This window comes from Eublepharis macularius, chromosome 19, assembly GCF_028583425.1.
Source record: "Eublepharis macularius isolate TG4126 chromosome 19, MPM_Emac_v1.0, whole genome shotgun sequence".
Taxonomy (NCBI): Eukaryota; Metazoa; Chordata; class Lepidosauria; order Squamata; family Eublepharidae; genus Eublepharis; species Eublepharis macularius.
Window position 1 is genome coordinate 4,027,694 of NC_072808.1, and position 14,548 is coordinate 4,042,241.

At 46.8% G+C, this 14,548-nt stretch overlaps 1 protein-coding gene across 2 annotated transcripts in view; it reads left to right on the top strand.

Annotated features, from left to right (window-relative positions):
* The first annotated feature begins 11,057 nt into the window (after window positions 1-11,057).
* CTDSP2 (CTD small phosphatase 2) overlaps window positions 11,058-14,548 on the top strand; it is a 55,413-nt gene continuing 51,922 nt past the window's right edge. For both annotated transcript variants that reach the window (XM_055003325.1, XM_055003326.1), the window contains exon 1: window positions 11,058-11,585. In XM_055003325.1, the coding sequence (XP_054859300.1) occupies window positions 11,522-11,585 (64 nt within the window). In that variant the 5' untranslated portion in view covers window positions 11,058-11,521. The remainder of the gene's footprint in view (window positions 11,586-14,548) is intronic.

Consider the following 14,548-nt stretch of genomic DNA (forward strand, 5'->3'; position numbering starts at 1 on the left):
GAATTACAACTGATCTCCAGGCAACAGAGATCAGTTCCCCTGGAGAAAATGGCTGCTCTGAGGGGTGAACTCTATGGAATTATACCCCACTGAGGGCCAAGCTACACATGACGAATGACACTTGAACGGCAAGTGGATTGAGTGGAGGGCAAGTGAACAGGGAGAAATACACTTGCCGTTCAAGTGTCATTCGTCATGTGTAGCTTGGCCCTCAGGCCCACCTCCCCAAATCCCACCCTCTCCAGGCTCCACCCCCCAAATCTCCAGGAATTTCCCAACCTGGACCCGGCAACCCTTGGCACACAACACAACATACGGGCCTCAGCCGGATATAATGCTATAGAGTCTGCCCTTCAAAGCAGCCATTTTTTTCCAGAGGAACTGATTTCTGTCATCTGGACAGAGATCTACGGGCCATTCTTGGAGGTTGCCATCTATAACTTCACTGCAGGAGGACGTTGAAACTGGATCTTCTAGGTCCCACACTAACAGCAGGGCTCATTTCGAGGGGGAATGCACAGGAATGCAGTTCCCCAAAGAGGTCACATGACAGGTGGCCCCGCCCACCTGACCTCGGCCATTTTGGGCCTGTTTTGTCCTGGATTGGGGCCGAAACAGCCCGGATTGGGCCTCTGACGGGTGGTGTATCACTCTCCCGCTCAGCAGCAGCCTGATCCTGACCATTTTGGGCCCAATTTCAGCCCTGAATGGCCAGGATTGGGTCCAAAGCAGCCAGGATAGGTGATGTCAGGGGGTGTAGCATATGCAAATCAGTTATGCTAATGACACATTTCCTGTGATGTCAAGGGGTGTGGCATATGCTAATGAGTTGTGCTAATGAGTTCCTCCAGCTCTTTTTCTACTAAATGACCCCTTTGCTATAAATAAATGGCTGCCATTCATTCTTATGGAGAAGTACAGTAGTACAGTGGATCTTTTGGTCAATGGAAATTGCAAAAGTGGCTCTCCAATAAGCCACAGTATGAGGACCAGTAAAGGAGCCTGTAGTTTATTCACCATCTTAAAGTATAGAACTGCTGTGTAAACGATTTGCTACCAGGCATGGATTAAGTATTCACGCTTGGAAACCACAGGAATCAGTTACAAATAAACAAGAGTTCCTATAAATGATCAAAAACATGAATGGATATGGCCTAATATTAGCCAACACTTTTGTGACCTTTCACAGGATACATCTCATTAATAAACAGTGCAATCCTAAACAGAATTACTCTGGTCTAAGATCAATGGGCTTAAACTGGAGTAACACTTTTTAAGATTGCACTGAAAATCATGTGGAAAGAGTTTGGTCTTTTTTGTATCTCACCTCACTCTAGGCACTTAATGGATGTTCATGAAGAAGAATAGTTGTATCGTTCTTCATTAGTGATGTCACAGATACTGTCCAATGTGTGTGTTATGTGCCGTCAAGTCATTTCCGACCTATGGCGACCCTATGAATGAAAGACCTCCAAAATGTTCTCTCTCTAACAGACTTACTCAGATCCTGCAAACTGGAGGACGTGGCTTCTTTTATTGAGTCCAGCCATCTCATTTTAGGTCTTCCTCTTTTCCTGCTGCCTTCCGCTTTTCCTAGCATGATTGACTTTTCCAGAGAATCTTGTCTTCTCATGATGTGACCAAAGTACAATAGCTTTAGTCTTGTCACTTTAGCTTCTAAGGAGAATTCAGGCTTGATTTGATCTAGTAACCACTTATTGGACTTTTTGGCTGTCCATGGTATCTGCAAAACTCTCCTCCAGCACCACATTTCAAATGACTCAATTTTTTTCCTGTCAGTTTTCTTTACCGTCCAATTTTCACATCCATACATGGCAATGGGGAATACCATAGTTTGGATTGTCTTGATCTTGGTTCCCAGAGAGACATCTTTATCTTTAAGGATCTTCTCTAGCTCTCTCAAAGCTGCTCTTCCAAGTCTCAATCTTCTTTTGATTTCTTCATTGCAGTCACCCTGTTGGTTGATGATTGAGCCAAGGAATAGAAAATCTTGAACAACTCTTACCTTGTCCAATAGGTACCAGTGATTTCAAACTCATGCATTCTACACTGCATTCACTTCTACAACAGAAATACTAGTTGAGGGAAAGTATAAAAGTGTAAGACACAATTGCCCCTGCTAGAAAAGAAGCATTGCTTTAAGCAAAATCCCCTGTTTTTGAGGAATTAGGGACTTCCTTGTGCGATTTCCCACGATAACTCCGGTTATCGCGGGAAATCGCTCCTGGAAGGCGCGTCGTTCTGGGAGTTTTGTGCGATCGGTAAGCAGTGTGAAAACGGCCATCGAGAGAATGCTAAGAGAAATTTACTTGTGGGCAGACCCATTTAATAAAACATCCAGAGAAAGAACCAGAATGAATATATGCTGGGTACATAGCTGATGGCAGTTCTTATTACTTGGGTCTGCTGCTCAGTTTTATAACATCCCGTATCCAGTTTCTTTCTTATCATGCAAGAAAGTACATCTCAACGGCTCATTTTGTGATTTCATGGAAATGGTGCAAGTTGGGTGGCGGCGGGGGGCGGGGTTGCAAGAAAATAAACTGATATATAAACATTATTGTCCCGTTTAAAATTTGGTGCGGAAAACGTACATTTTAGAAGGAGCATAGTATATATTCACAAAGCCATCGTATCCCTCCATTTTAAGAAAACTTGACTAGCACCCCCTGTTTTCTGCAGGTATTGATGCACTTTGGCATCACCAATTTGTACCAAAAGATGCAGTCACTGAGTCTACGATACTGTGATTATGAGATGTAACTAGATCAATACACAGAACACTGGAAACCCTTATGTGGACTTGTCAAAAAGGCTGACATTTGTTCACTGGACAATTTATGGGATATAACCCTCGCTCTTCGGCAGCCCCTCACTCTTTCGAGACAGAAGGGTCGAGGCAGAAAGAGGAGCGAGAACACTTGAGAGGTCAAGGAGGCAGGGGAGAGAAGGGGCAGGAACGACCCGTTTGGCTGCATACTGTGCCGTCTTTCTTCTCCAGATGGCAGCAACAAGCCCATCTGTGTCCCAGGGGTCATGTGGCCAGTTCCTTTGCTCGAGCTATGGAACTGCTATTGACAATGAGGTCAAAGGGCAGAGGGAAATGGGGGTTGTTGCCAAACTGGAATGGCCCATTGTTCCATTTAGCCCAGTGGCCCGTCCTAGACAAAAGCAGCACCAGATGCCCGAGCGAAATGATAGGTGCAGATGATCTTCTGATATCTTTTATAAAATCCCTCTTTCCTAAACAACCAGAGATTGGGTTGGGCTCCAGAGCAATTTTAGGGGCTTTTCTTGGAATATTATAATCATTAGGTGTGATTTAAAAAAAAAATTCATAGGGGATGTTCAGTCTTAAGCTCTTTGGTAGCCCTGGTTCGTTCGTTCGTTCTTCCTTCCGTCCTTCCATCCGTCCTTCCGTCCGTCCGTCCGTCCTTTCTTTCTTTCTTTCTTTCTTTCTTTCTTTCTTTCTTTCTTTCTTTCTTTCTTTCTTTCTTTCTTTCTTCCTTCCTTTCTTCCTTCCGTAACATCACTTGTGTATTGGATTTGATTGACAAGCACAAGTGCTTAATACATTTGATTTCTTGTCAGTGTTGGATTATATCCTTTGAGTTGTTCCATGGATGTTCACAGATTTGAACTTTTAGAGATCCCCTCTTCTCTGGCATGCGAAACACACCCCAAATCCTGTTCTTGGGAGTCCCCTATCTCCCAAGAATGGGATTTCAGGGGCATTTCAGGCTGCTGGCGGGGCGGGGGGAGGTTAGAAAGTTGCAGTCTGCAAATCCTTCTGCCTGCCCAGGAAAGCTCTGGGTGATCTAAACTACTATGTCTCAACTTTTCAGTGTTTCCTTTGTCAAATTTATACCTTGCCATTCTAGCTGTAAGCTGCTAAAATCCATTAAAGCATACAGAATTTTAATTTCAGAATGACAATATCAGAAAAGCATCAAGCAGTAATTCAAATAAGCATAGATTTTAAAGGAGATGTTAGCCATTTTTTAAAAACTCAGGAAGATTCAAGCCTGACAGATCTTCCTAGGTTTTCATTTCTACTAGCCGATCCCCTCAATTTTAAAGGAAGGGACCTTTGTGCTGGACAGTCTATATGGCTGCACCAGTCTATATGGCTGCACCAAACGTCTCAGCAGCAGGGTCATATTGTATGACACTTGTATAAAAGATCATATCTTTCTATATAAAAAGCAAACTGTGTTCCTGACGACGTACTTTTATCCTGGTGTGCTTACACAGGAGCACCAGGATAAAAAGTGCGTCCTGGCCAAAGCAGCTTCCAGAGGGAGCCGCCGCCTCAGGACAACCAGGTGAGCCCACCTGCCCCTCCAGAGGGAGCCGCTGCCGTGGGACGGCCAGGCGATACCACCTGCCCCTCCGGAGGGTGCCGTGGCGGCAGGAAGTCCAGAATTCCCAGATTTTCTGGGGCCCTTTTTTAAAAAATGGCTCTGATGCTAGTAAATGGAATAAAAGGCGTGTTGGTAAATCACAGTATTAATCCATGACCAATAAACAAAGTCGTAAACCTTGAGCAGCACTGCCACCTGGGAAGATGGAGTATGGATCGGGGTCTATGCATCCCTGCTTCTAGAGTCCTTATAAAACAAAATTATCACACAAGTATTCACAGGTTGAGGAACAAGGGCCTTGTAATGAAGAAAAACGGCTGCTTTAGGAAAGTAAGAAAAGTATCTGTATCACAGAGAGCCAGAGGTGGCTTGACTGTAGGAAAATTTAATGGATGTTAAAAAGACAGGGATGCTTCAGCAAAAAACACTGAACGATTAGGAGGATAAAGCAGTGGCCCCAGCCCAGAGGAGACAGATATTACAAACAAGCAAAGTGGCTGTCATTATGACAAATCGAGGGAGTGAAAAGGGAAACTTTGTACATTGCCGAAGGAGGTGTGATGTGACAGCCAGGGTAATGTAGTGGCCGGTGTTTGATCTCAAATCCCCACTTGCCCTGGAAACTCACTGGGCCAGTCACATTGTCAACCTAACCTACCTCACAGGGTTGTTGTAAGGATAAAATAAAGATAAGGATTGGGTAAACTGCTTTGGATACATGCTAGGGGAGAAAGGTGGGGTATAATGGAAGTAAATGAATACATGTTCAAAGTGCATTACATACATTCTTTGGTTGTTGTCCTTAGCCTTGTAAGGTAAGTATTATTATATGTTGTTGTAAGCCACTTTGGGTCTCCATTGGGGAGGAAAGTAGCATATAAATGAAGCCAATACATTTAAAAAACATTTATTTATTTATTTATTTATATTCCACCTTTCTTGCTGAGACTGAAGGCAGATTACAGAGTGTAAATCGGTACTATCAACAGCTGGGACCTCCAATAAACAATACAACAGGGCAAATGCAATGCATTTGTGTGATTTTCACAAAGAGATACAATTCCTCCCCAACTCCTGGGCTCATTGAAAATTAGGGACAGTCCACTCTGTGTGTGTGGAATGCACCGTCAAGTCACCTCTGACCTATGGTGACCCCATGAAGGAAAGACCTCCAATACTGTCCTATCATTAACAGACTTGCTCAGATCCTGCAAACTGGAGGACGCGGCTTCTTTTATTGAGTCCAGCCATCTCGTTTTAGGTCTTCCTCTTTTCTTACTGCCTTCCACTTTTCCTAGCATGATTGACTTTTCCAGAGAATCTTGTCTTCTCATGATGCGGCCAAAGTACGACAGCCTCAGTTTTGTCATTTTAGCTTCTAGGGAGAATTCAGGCTTGATTTGATCTAGTGCCCGCTTATTTGTCTTTTTGGCCATCCATGGTATCCACATACTTCCTCAGTCATCCCAGTGCCTTTTATATTTTTTGGACAGAATGCCAGAAGCAAGACAGAACTTTCCTAGTGAGGAATTAGAATATTCCCTGCATGTTTGTTTCTCCCTTGTATATTTAAAAAATAAATTAACTACCCACTTATTTGTCTTTTTGGCTGTCCATGGTATCTGCAAAACTCTCCTCCAGCACCACATTGCAAATGAATCCATTTTCTTCCTGTCAGCTTTCTTCACCATCCAATTTTCACATTCATACATAGTAATGGGGAATACCATAGTTTGGATTATCTTGATCTTGGTCCCCAGAGAGACATCTTTATCTTGAAGGATCTTCTCTAGCTCCCTCACAGCTGCTCTAAATAAGCTTTGTCCACCACACAAACGTCTCCACATGCTGGGTTTCATTTTTCTGCTATAGGAGAGCAAGATCCAATAGCACCTTAAAAACCAACTCGATTTCCAGCGAATGTGTTTTCAAGAGTAAACACTCCCTTCTTCAGATTTTTCTCTGTAGGAGTGAATGGCAGCCATTCTTTTATAGACAAAGCATGGAGCAATTTATATCATAAGGCACTGAGTGTAACTGAGGACACAGCTAGGGTGGGCGCTGTTCCCTTTCTCTGGTGACACCAGTAGTTGAGAAATAAACCAGCTCCTGTCTCCATATCATCCTCTGGGGGTTCTGTTTCTACAGCAAAGAGGAATCTTAGAAACTGGCAGATTGATGGATAAATGTTGCATTATCTGCAGTCCACATCCTGTTGCCTTTGGAATCTGTCAGGCCCTCCTTATTTGTGTTGGGATGGCCCCATGGCCTGGCATCAGACTCCAGCAGAGCTCTCCCCTCCCATCACATATTGTTCCATCTTCTACTTTACTGTTTGCCCAGCTGGCTCTCTTCCCGTCTCTTCTCAGGCAACCTTATGCCAAAATAGTTATAATTTATGGGCCCTGCGGAAACAGTCACCCACTATTCTCATTCCTGCAAATGCCTCCGTGCAGAGATGCCAAGCGACACCCAGTGTGTGTGGGGGGGGGGGGCATCTCCTAGACTTGATGAACAAAGAATGCACCAAGGTTAGTGTTTCTGAATGGGCTGTTTTGTTCCAAGTAGAGGGAAGGCCAAAACTGGCTGCAGAGATGGTGGCAGTGTAGGAAAAGCCTTCATTTCTGAATGGCGTGGTGATAGTAATAAGCAAGAGAATCTTCAACATGGTGCAGTGGCTACGGTGTCAGACTAGAATCTGCGAGACTCAAGTTTGAATCCTCACTCTTCCATGGAAGCTCCGTGGGTGACCTCGGGCCAGGCGCACACTCTCCGCCTAACCTACCTCACAAGGTTGTTGTTGTGAAGACGAAATGGAGAAGGCTGTTGTAAGTTGCTTTGGGGAGAAAAATGGAATGTAAATATCTAAGTAAATCAATATATAAAGTGATGGATGTCAGGATAAATGAAAGCAGTATGTAGTATGGTGCACATAAGAAGGTTGCCAGGTTGCAACCCAGAGTTGCACAAGGAGCAAGAAATGCTGTAGTGGCTATTCTCCCCTACTCGGGAAGGCCTCCACTCTCTTGGCTTTCTGCAAAACCAAGTTATTCAGGGGGGCTTTCTCCTCTCGTGATAAGACTGTGCATTAAAAAATGTCTTGGTAAAAGGGATAGGGACTGTAGACTATATTACTGGGTACTATCAGTGGGTGTAGCTATGCTCCTACCGGGAGCTTCCACATTGTTTAGTACCTTTTAAACTCTACACTTCCTCCAAGGATCTCGGGGCATCTGTATGTCCTTCCCCTCCCCTCCATTATATCCTCACAACAGGCCTCTGAGGTAAGTTAGGCTGATAGTGTGACTGGTCCAAGGTCACCCACTGAACTTCCATGCAAGGTGGGTCTCATTGGGCCTAGTGCGACACCTTTACCACTTACCCATGCTGGTTCTCACATCTCCAGCATGCATGGCATGCACAGGACAAGGCAGGCCATCTCAGGGCCTACCTAATGAGTCAGCTGTCTCAGGCTTCTGATGTCCATTGCTGTTGTACAGGTAGAGCAGCTCAGGTAGAGCTAAGCTACAAGAGACAAATTACACGAGGACGCACACGTGAAGGGAGTCACAATGTTAGCCGGGAAGCTGAGTTTTAAAAGAGAGATCAGAAGGCTTTGTCAAGTTCCCCTCTCTACAGAGCCAGCAGAGCCAGCTCTATCAGTTTCACTTCCCCTTCTAGCAGGGGAAGAGGAAATTAACAAACCCTCTGAGGAGCAATCTATGCTGGCTCTGTAGAGAGGGGAAACTGACAAAGCCTTCCGATCTGTCTTTTAAAACTCGGGTTCTCTGCCAACACTGCGACTCCCTTCACATGAGTATCCTCGTGTGACTTGTCTCTAGTAGTTTAGCTGGTAGCTCCCAGGTACTTTATATCCAGGTCAGGATTTCAAGAGCTGGGCTACAGGCGGAACATGGGAAGGAGGAGGAGCTGTTACCTCATGGCCGGACATTAGCATTGACTGTAGATGGTACCAGGTTCAGCTCTCAGTTTCCCACCAACTCCAGCTAAAAGAATTCAGTAACAGGTGATGTCAAATAGGTGATGCGATACTTTGGCCCAAGACCCTGGAGAGCTGCTGCTAGCCAATGCTGACCTTGATAATCCAGCGGTCTGACTTGGGCCGTCGTCACACGGGAATCTCTTCCATTAAATTTACAGCATATAGCGTCCTACCTGTTATCAGCACAGTAACGTTTCTTTGGGTCACCTAACGGCTCTTTGCGCCACCAGCTGTCCACACCGAAGCACTCTGTTCTGTTCTCTCTAACCGCGCAGAAGCAGGTCCTCCCCATTTTTTTTTTATTATTCTGGCGTTTAATTCCGCTATAACGGAATAACAGCATATAAACATTACGACCCTTTTGTTTTTCCAACTTTGAAATTATATAAATAGCCCTTTGCCCGCAGAAAACTCCCTGTCTGACGTGATCCCCATCATTGAAGACTCTGCCATGGCGATTGAGTCATTTTTACTTCAACAGACAGTTTGCATTGCGTTATGTCGTTATGGCGTTATAAGGACATAATAAAATAAAAAAAAGGGGGAGTCGCAGGAAGAAATGGATTCTGGGATTGAAGGGAGGGCATAGGACGTTGCCAGGCAAAATACATCGACGTGAGGCATTCACACTGAGGCACAACATAGCGTGACTATCAAGCACAAAGCAGAAGAGAGAAAATCGCTACAGTGTTGGAATAAGGTGGGTGTTTGCCGGGAAATAGCGCCATTTTAGCGCTAAATAAAAGCCCGTGTGACGACGGCCTTGGTTTAAGGCAACGGTCAGGTGTCAATTTGTAGTCAGAGACATTGGGTAGGTCAAAGAAAGAGGAAAAACATGCACATTGGTGTAAATTTCAAAATCGTACATTAAAATCAAATGGGAGCAGGAAGGGGGAAGCGAGGAAAGATCAGGCAGGATAGGAGCAAGATCCAATAGCACCTTAAAGACCCACTAGATTTCTAAAGTATGAGCAGATCTGACAAAGGAAGCTCTGACTCTCGAAAGTTCGTGCCCTTGAAATCTAGTGGGTCTTTAAGGTGCTACCAGACTCGAATCTTGCTCTTCTATTACAGACCAACAAGGTTACCCACCTGAAACTATCTCCAGGTAGGATACGGACACAGTTTTGAAATAAGGTGTTGCAAAGGTGTCTCAGGGCCAAGCTACAAGTGGCGAATGACACTTGAATGGCAAGTGTATTTCTCCCTATTCACTTGTCCTCCACTCAATCCACTTGCTGTTCAAGTGTCATTCGTCATGTGTAGCTTGGCCCTTAGATGCTCGGCTAATGAGTTAGGGACCAGAGACTTCACCGCTATGTTGCCTTACATACTATCTGTTCCTTTAAATACGTGCTCTTATGTCAGCCCTAGAATTGCTTATGTTCTGTTTCAGCATTTCTTCAATTCTGTATTGGACTCTTGCTAATATTATGTATTTGTAAACTTCTGTTTATTTACCCTATAGCATTGTTTATGAAATTGTCCTTGATATTGACTATACTACTCTCACACTGTGTAATCCACCTTGAGTCTCAGTGAGAAAGGCGGACCATCAATGACATAAATAGAAAGAAAGAAAGAAAGAAAGAAAGAAAGAAAGAAAGAAAGAAAGAAAGAAAGAAAGAAAGAAAGAAAGAAAGAAAGACCCCCCCCCTTCCAAAATTTGATGGTTCAAGATGTTTTAGCACAAGACTCACTTGGGGAAAACTTTTATTTTTAATTTTTTTTGTTTTCATACTGAAGTTAAACACAACATTTGAAGTACAAAAAGAACAAAAACATAAAATACAACAATCGACCATCTGCTATGCCCATATACGGACTCCCAATATTTGTTTAAATAGCCTGTTCCTGGACTATTTTAATGACTTTTAAAAAAAAATTATTGATTTTATGGTTTTGTGACTTTTAATGTATTTTTTAAAATGTTGTTAGCCGCCCTAAGCCCATCTGTGGGGAGGGTGAGGTATAAACAAAATAAATCAAATAAATAAACTATATACACCAGTGGGAGGATTTATAGAGGGCACAGCTCAAGATGTCTACAATCCTGGACCAGGGGATGCATTCTGCATATTGTAGTGGTTTCTCAGATGCTAAAGGCATCAGTTGGATAAGGCACGGTATTACATCGTGGTTGATCATATAGTCCAGAACGAGTAACCCGTTTTATTTACTTTATTTTTAATACAGTAATTTTCAATATAGTGACGCGCTGTTTTTGAGGCCAGAAAGGGATTTGCGCATCCTTCCGGGTTCGAGACTTTTTCCAAACGCGCGTTCGATTCGCGCTATCTTGCTGCCCTGTTGCTCCGCATTTCCAGTCCATCCCCTTCCCTTTGCTAAGGCGCGGGCCGCTCCTCTCCTCCGAGCACCAGCGGGCGAGCCAGCTGCCCGGGCTCCGGCTCTCTCCCGACGCTGCCCAGCGGGAGGAACCAGCCGCCCCGCGAGGCCCGCCCGCCCGCCCGGAGAGGCGCGCCCGCCCCTGCCCTTCTCTTCCCCCCGGGCGGCTGGAATGTTTGTTAGGTAAACACCGCATAGTAGAGTTCCTAGCCACGCCCACTCCCCCCCCAGCGCCGGGCCAATGGGAGCGCCGGAGCGGTTTCAAGGCCCCCCTCCGTGTAGCGAGCCGCTGGACTGGCAACAAAATAACAAAAGCGTTCGAACGCTGCAACAGTCCCGAGGCGCCCCCACCGCCGCGCTCCCCTCGCTGCGCGCCCGCTGGCTCCGGATGCCGGGAGCTGTCAGCCTGTAGCGCGCCGCGGAGGAGGCAGCTGCAGCCGGTTGTTTATCCGGAGGAGGCGGGGAGACTGGAAACTGCCCGTTTGTCCCATTTCCTCTCCCTCTGTGAGTGTGTGAGCGAGTGTATGGTCCCCCCCCCTTACTTGCTCCAGCCCTGGATTCTCCATGTTGGACCCGATCTGAGGAGCCCTAGACGTTGCATGCCGCCGACTCCCGGGCTGTTGCCTTTGAAAGGAGAAACGGACGCCACCCTTTCCCTCCGGCTTCCCCACCGCGGCTCTCCCCCCCCACCCCTCTTCCTCCTCCTCCTCCTCCTCCCTGGACACTTCCCTCCTCTCCCCCCCCCTCCTCCCTACCAAAGGATCCCCAGGGTCTGCGGGACTGTTAGATGGAAAGCCGGTCTATCATCACCCAAGTGCAGAGGGAGGAAGCCTTGGTGCTCTCCAAACAAGGTAAGGGCACGGGAGAAGTTGGAAAAGTTTGGTTGTTGTTGTTGCTGCAAGGCGAGGAGACGGCAAAGCGGGGGCGTCGGGTGGTGTGCGTGGGGATGCGCGCCCGCGTGTGCGCCCTCCTCCTCCGCCTTACTCTCCATCGGAGCAATCCAAACCCCCGATCCCTTCGAAGGAAAGCGTGCAGGAGCCTGAAATGCGACGGGTCTCTCCCCCTAGCCGAGGAAGAGGAGCTGCTCCGGCCTCCGGAGAGGCGATCGACGGGGCTTCACCTGCTTGTCATTGCCCTCTTTAATACCTATATTAGGTTTCTTTCCCGCTTTGCTACAGCGCAGTCCTAAGTAGACTTACTCCAGCCTAAACCCGTTGAAATCAATGGCCTTAGATCGGAGTAACGCTGTTCAGGATTGCACTGTTTGCCTTGCGCTGTCTCCCCCGGGTAGGTCTCCAGTAAACAGGAGGACCCTCGAGGGGGCGAACCCGGTTCTTCCAGCGCCTCCCTCCCCTCGCTTCCCCCCCCCCCCCTGGGGTGGGCTTGTTTTTGTCGCTCTCGATCCCTCCACCCGCCTCGGGAGGCCGGGAGTTGGGGGGGGGGGGTTCACAAACAGGTCAGTGGCGCGGTAGTTTTTCACGCGGCTCCCTTTGCACGCGTGCGTAACGCAGCCACACGCACTCCTGCTGCTGCCCAGCGCGCACCAGCCTGGGAAAGGCTGGCTCTCCCCCCTCCGTCCCCCTCCGAAATCCGAAATGGCGTTGTAACGCTTTCCCAGCTGCTGCCGTCCCCGCCCTTCGCTCGGCAGCGAAAGCGAAGCTCATGAAAAGCCAGGGGGGGAGGTGGCCCGCCGCGCTCAAGCGCCTCCCCAGCCGTGCGCCCCCGGAACGAAGCTCTCCAGGGAACCGAAGCGCAGGGCGTCCGTGATCAAGGAAATGGGGCTGTTTTTTGCAGCTCGAGTAACTTCATTCCATCCGGCTTGATGTTTTCCTCGATGAGGAAACTGCGCCCTGCCAAGTCCTTGCAGCCTTCTTTGGACTTGTGCTTTTTATCACCCATTTTAAAAAGCGTCCTCTGGGAAGGCACCTCCAAGACCCCCCAATTTTCCCCAGGCCAGTTTGGCTAGGGATCCTGATGGTGTTTTGCTATCTTCAGGGCATGGAGCAGGGGTCCCTGGGGGTGTGGAGAGGCCAGGCAGTTGTGAATTTCCGCATTGTTTAGGGGGTTAGAACAGATTACCCTAGAGACCCCTTCCAACTCTATGATTCTAAACTGGATTGGCTTTTGCCGCCCGTTGCCTTCCTTATTTATGCCCATGTTAATTCAGCTGATGTTTGCTAACCAGCCTTTTCCATGTTGCTATTGGCCAACGACTTCCCTCCCCCTTGGGTGCTTGGAGGAAAGGGTCTCTGCACCCGAGTTGCCTTGATCTGGTCAGATCTCAGAAGCTAAGCAGGGTTTGTCTTGGTTAGTAATTGGATGGGAGACCTCCAGCGAAGTCCAGGGCTGCAGAGGCAGGAAATGGCAAGCCACCTCTGTTAGTCTCTTGCCATAAGTCATCTATGACTTGAAGGCATTCTTCACCCTCCCCCCCCCCTGTTACATGCCCTGACCTGGATAGCCCAGGAGAGCCTGATCTGATATCTCAGAAGCTAAGCAGGGTTGGCCTTGGTTTGTAATTGGATGGGAGACCTCCAGCGAAGTCCAGGGTTGCAGAGGCAGGCAATGGCAAGCCACCTCTGTTAGTCTCTCCCCATGAAAACCCCAACAGGGGTCACCGTAAGTCAGCTATGACTTGACAGCACTCTCCACCACCACCACCACAGAGAGAGGTGGTGGTGTGAGAGTGGTAGACAACATCTGTTTCCCCCCTTGTTGATGATGGATAACAGGGTCTGAAGTCTGTTTACTCAGAAGAAAACCCCATTGACTTGAAGTGGGGTCTGCTTCCAAGTAATCCCCAAAGAGTAGCTGCATTACTCACTTGTAGCAAAACTGAACAGGAGTCTGGCGGTATCTTAAAGACCGGCGACAAGGTTTATTCCTGCATAAATTGAATTACATCTGATGAAGTGAGCGTATGACTCCCCACCAGTTCTTATTCTGGAATAAATGTTGCTCGTCGATAAGGTGCCACTGGTCTCCTGTTTTATTTCCAGAGAGGTGTGTTTAGAATCACAGTACGGCCAGACCTTGTACAGAATTAGGCGTGCTTAAACTCATTTGTATCAAGGATGGGCTGTACCTTTTGTTTGAAACTCCACAGGGAAATTTAAATAGATCTGCTTGCAAGTTAACTTAAGAACGTCTTTTTTTTTTTTTTAAAGAATTTTTAAAATTTAAGTATCTTGAGTAAACAGCTGCTGCCAGACCAAACTTGCCAGCCACTCAATTCTTGATAATGGTTCTAATGCATGTGCGCACGCATACACATTTTACAGATTGTGAAATACGATCACCTCTATCAATGTCAGGCTTTTCAGAAGCCATTCAAGACCAGAGTCAACAGAAGTCTTAATCGACTAAATTATGTCGGTACAAAACGCTGCAGAAGTGTTTGCTTGGATAAATGTGTACAGGCCCTCTGAAAGGAGGGACGCTCTTTACGTTCTGTGGCTTTGGTAGGCTCTATAGGTTCGAATGCTGCTTTCTTTACCACTTGAGGGATTAACATTCCTCTTGAGTGAGTGATTCCACGCACCACCTGTTCAGAGAAGTGAAAGTAGGCTTGTGTCCGAGGATTTAGGCTTGCAACAGATTTTCTGCATTTTCTCGGGAGTAAGTTCCGCTGGGACCCAGTTCTGACAAGCTATACATTGGATCCGTCTGTAGAGGAGGCAGAAATACCTGCTCTTGTAGATTTACTTCTGTGCATAAAGTTTGGGCCTCTTAAGTTAGGCTTCACCAAGAGTCTAGTTTCTTTCTTGGGGATTTCTTGTTTTGTTTGTTCCTTTCCCTTTTCTGTCAGTTTGCT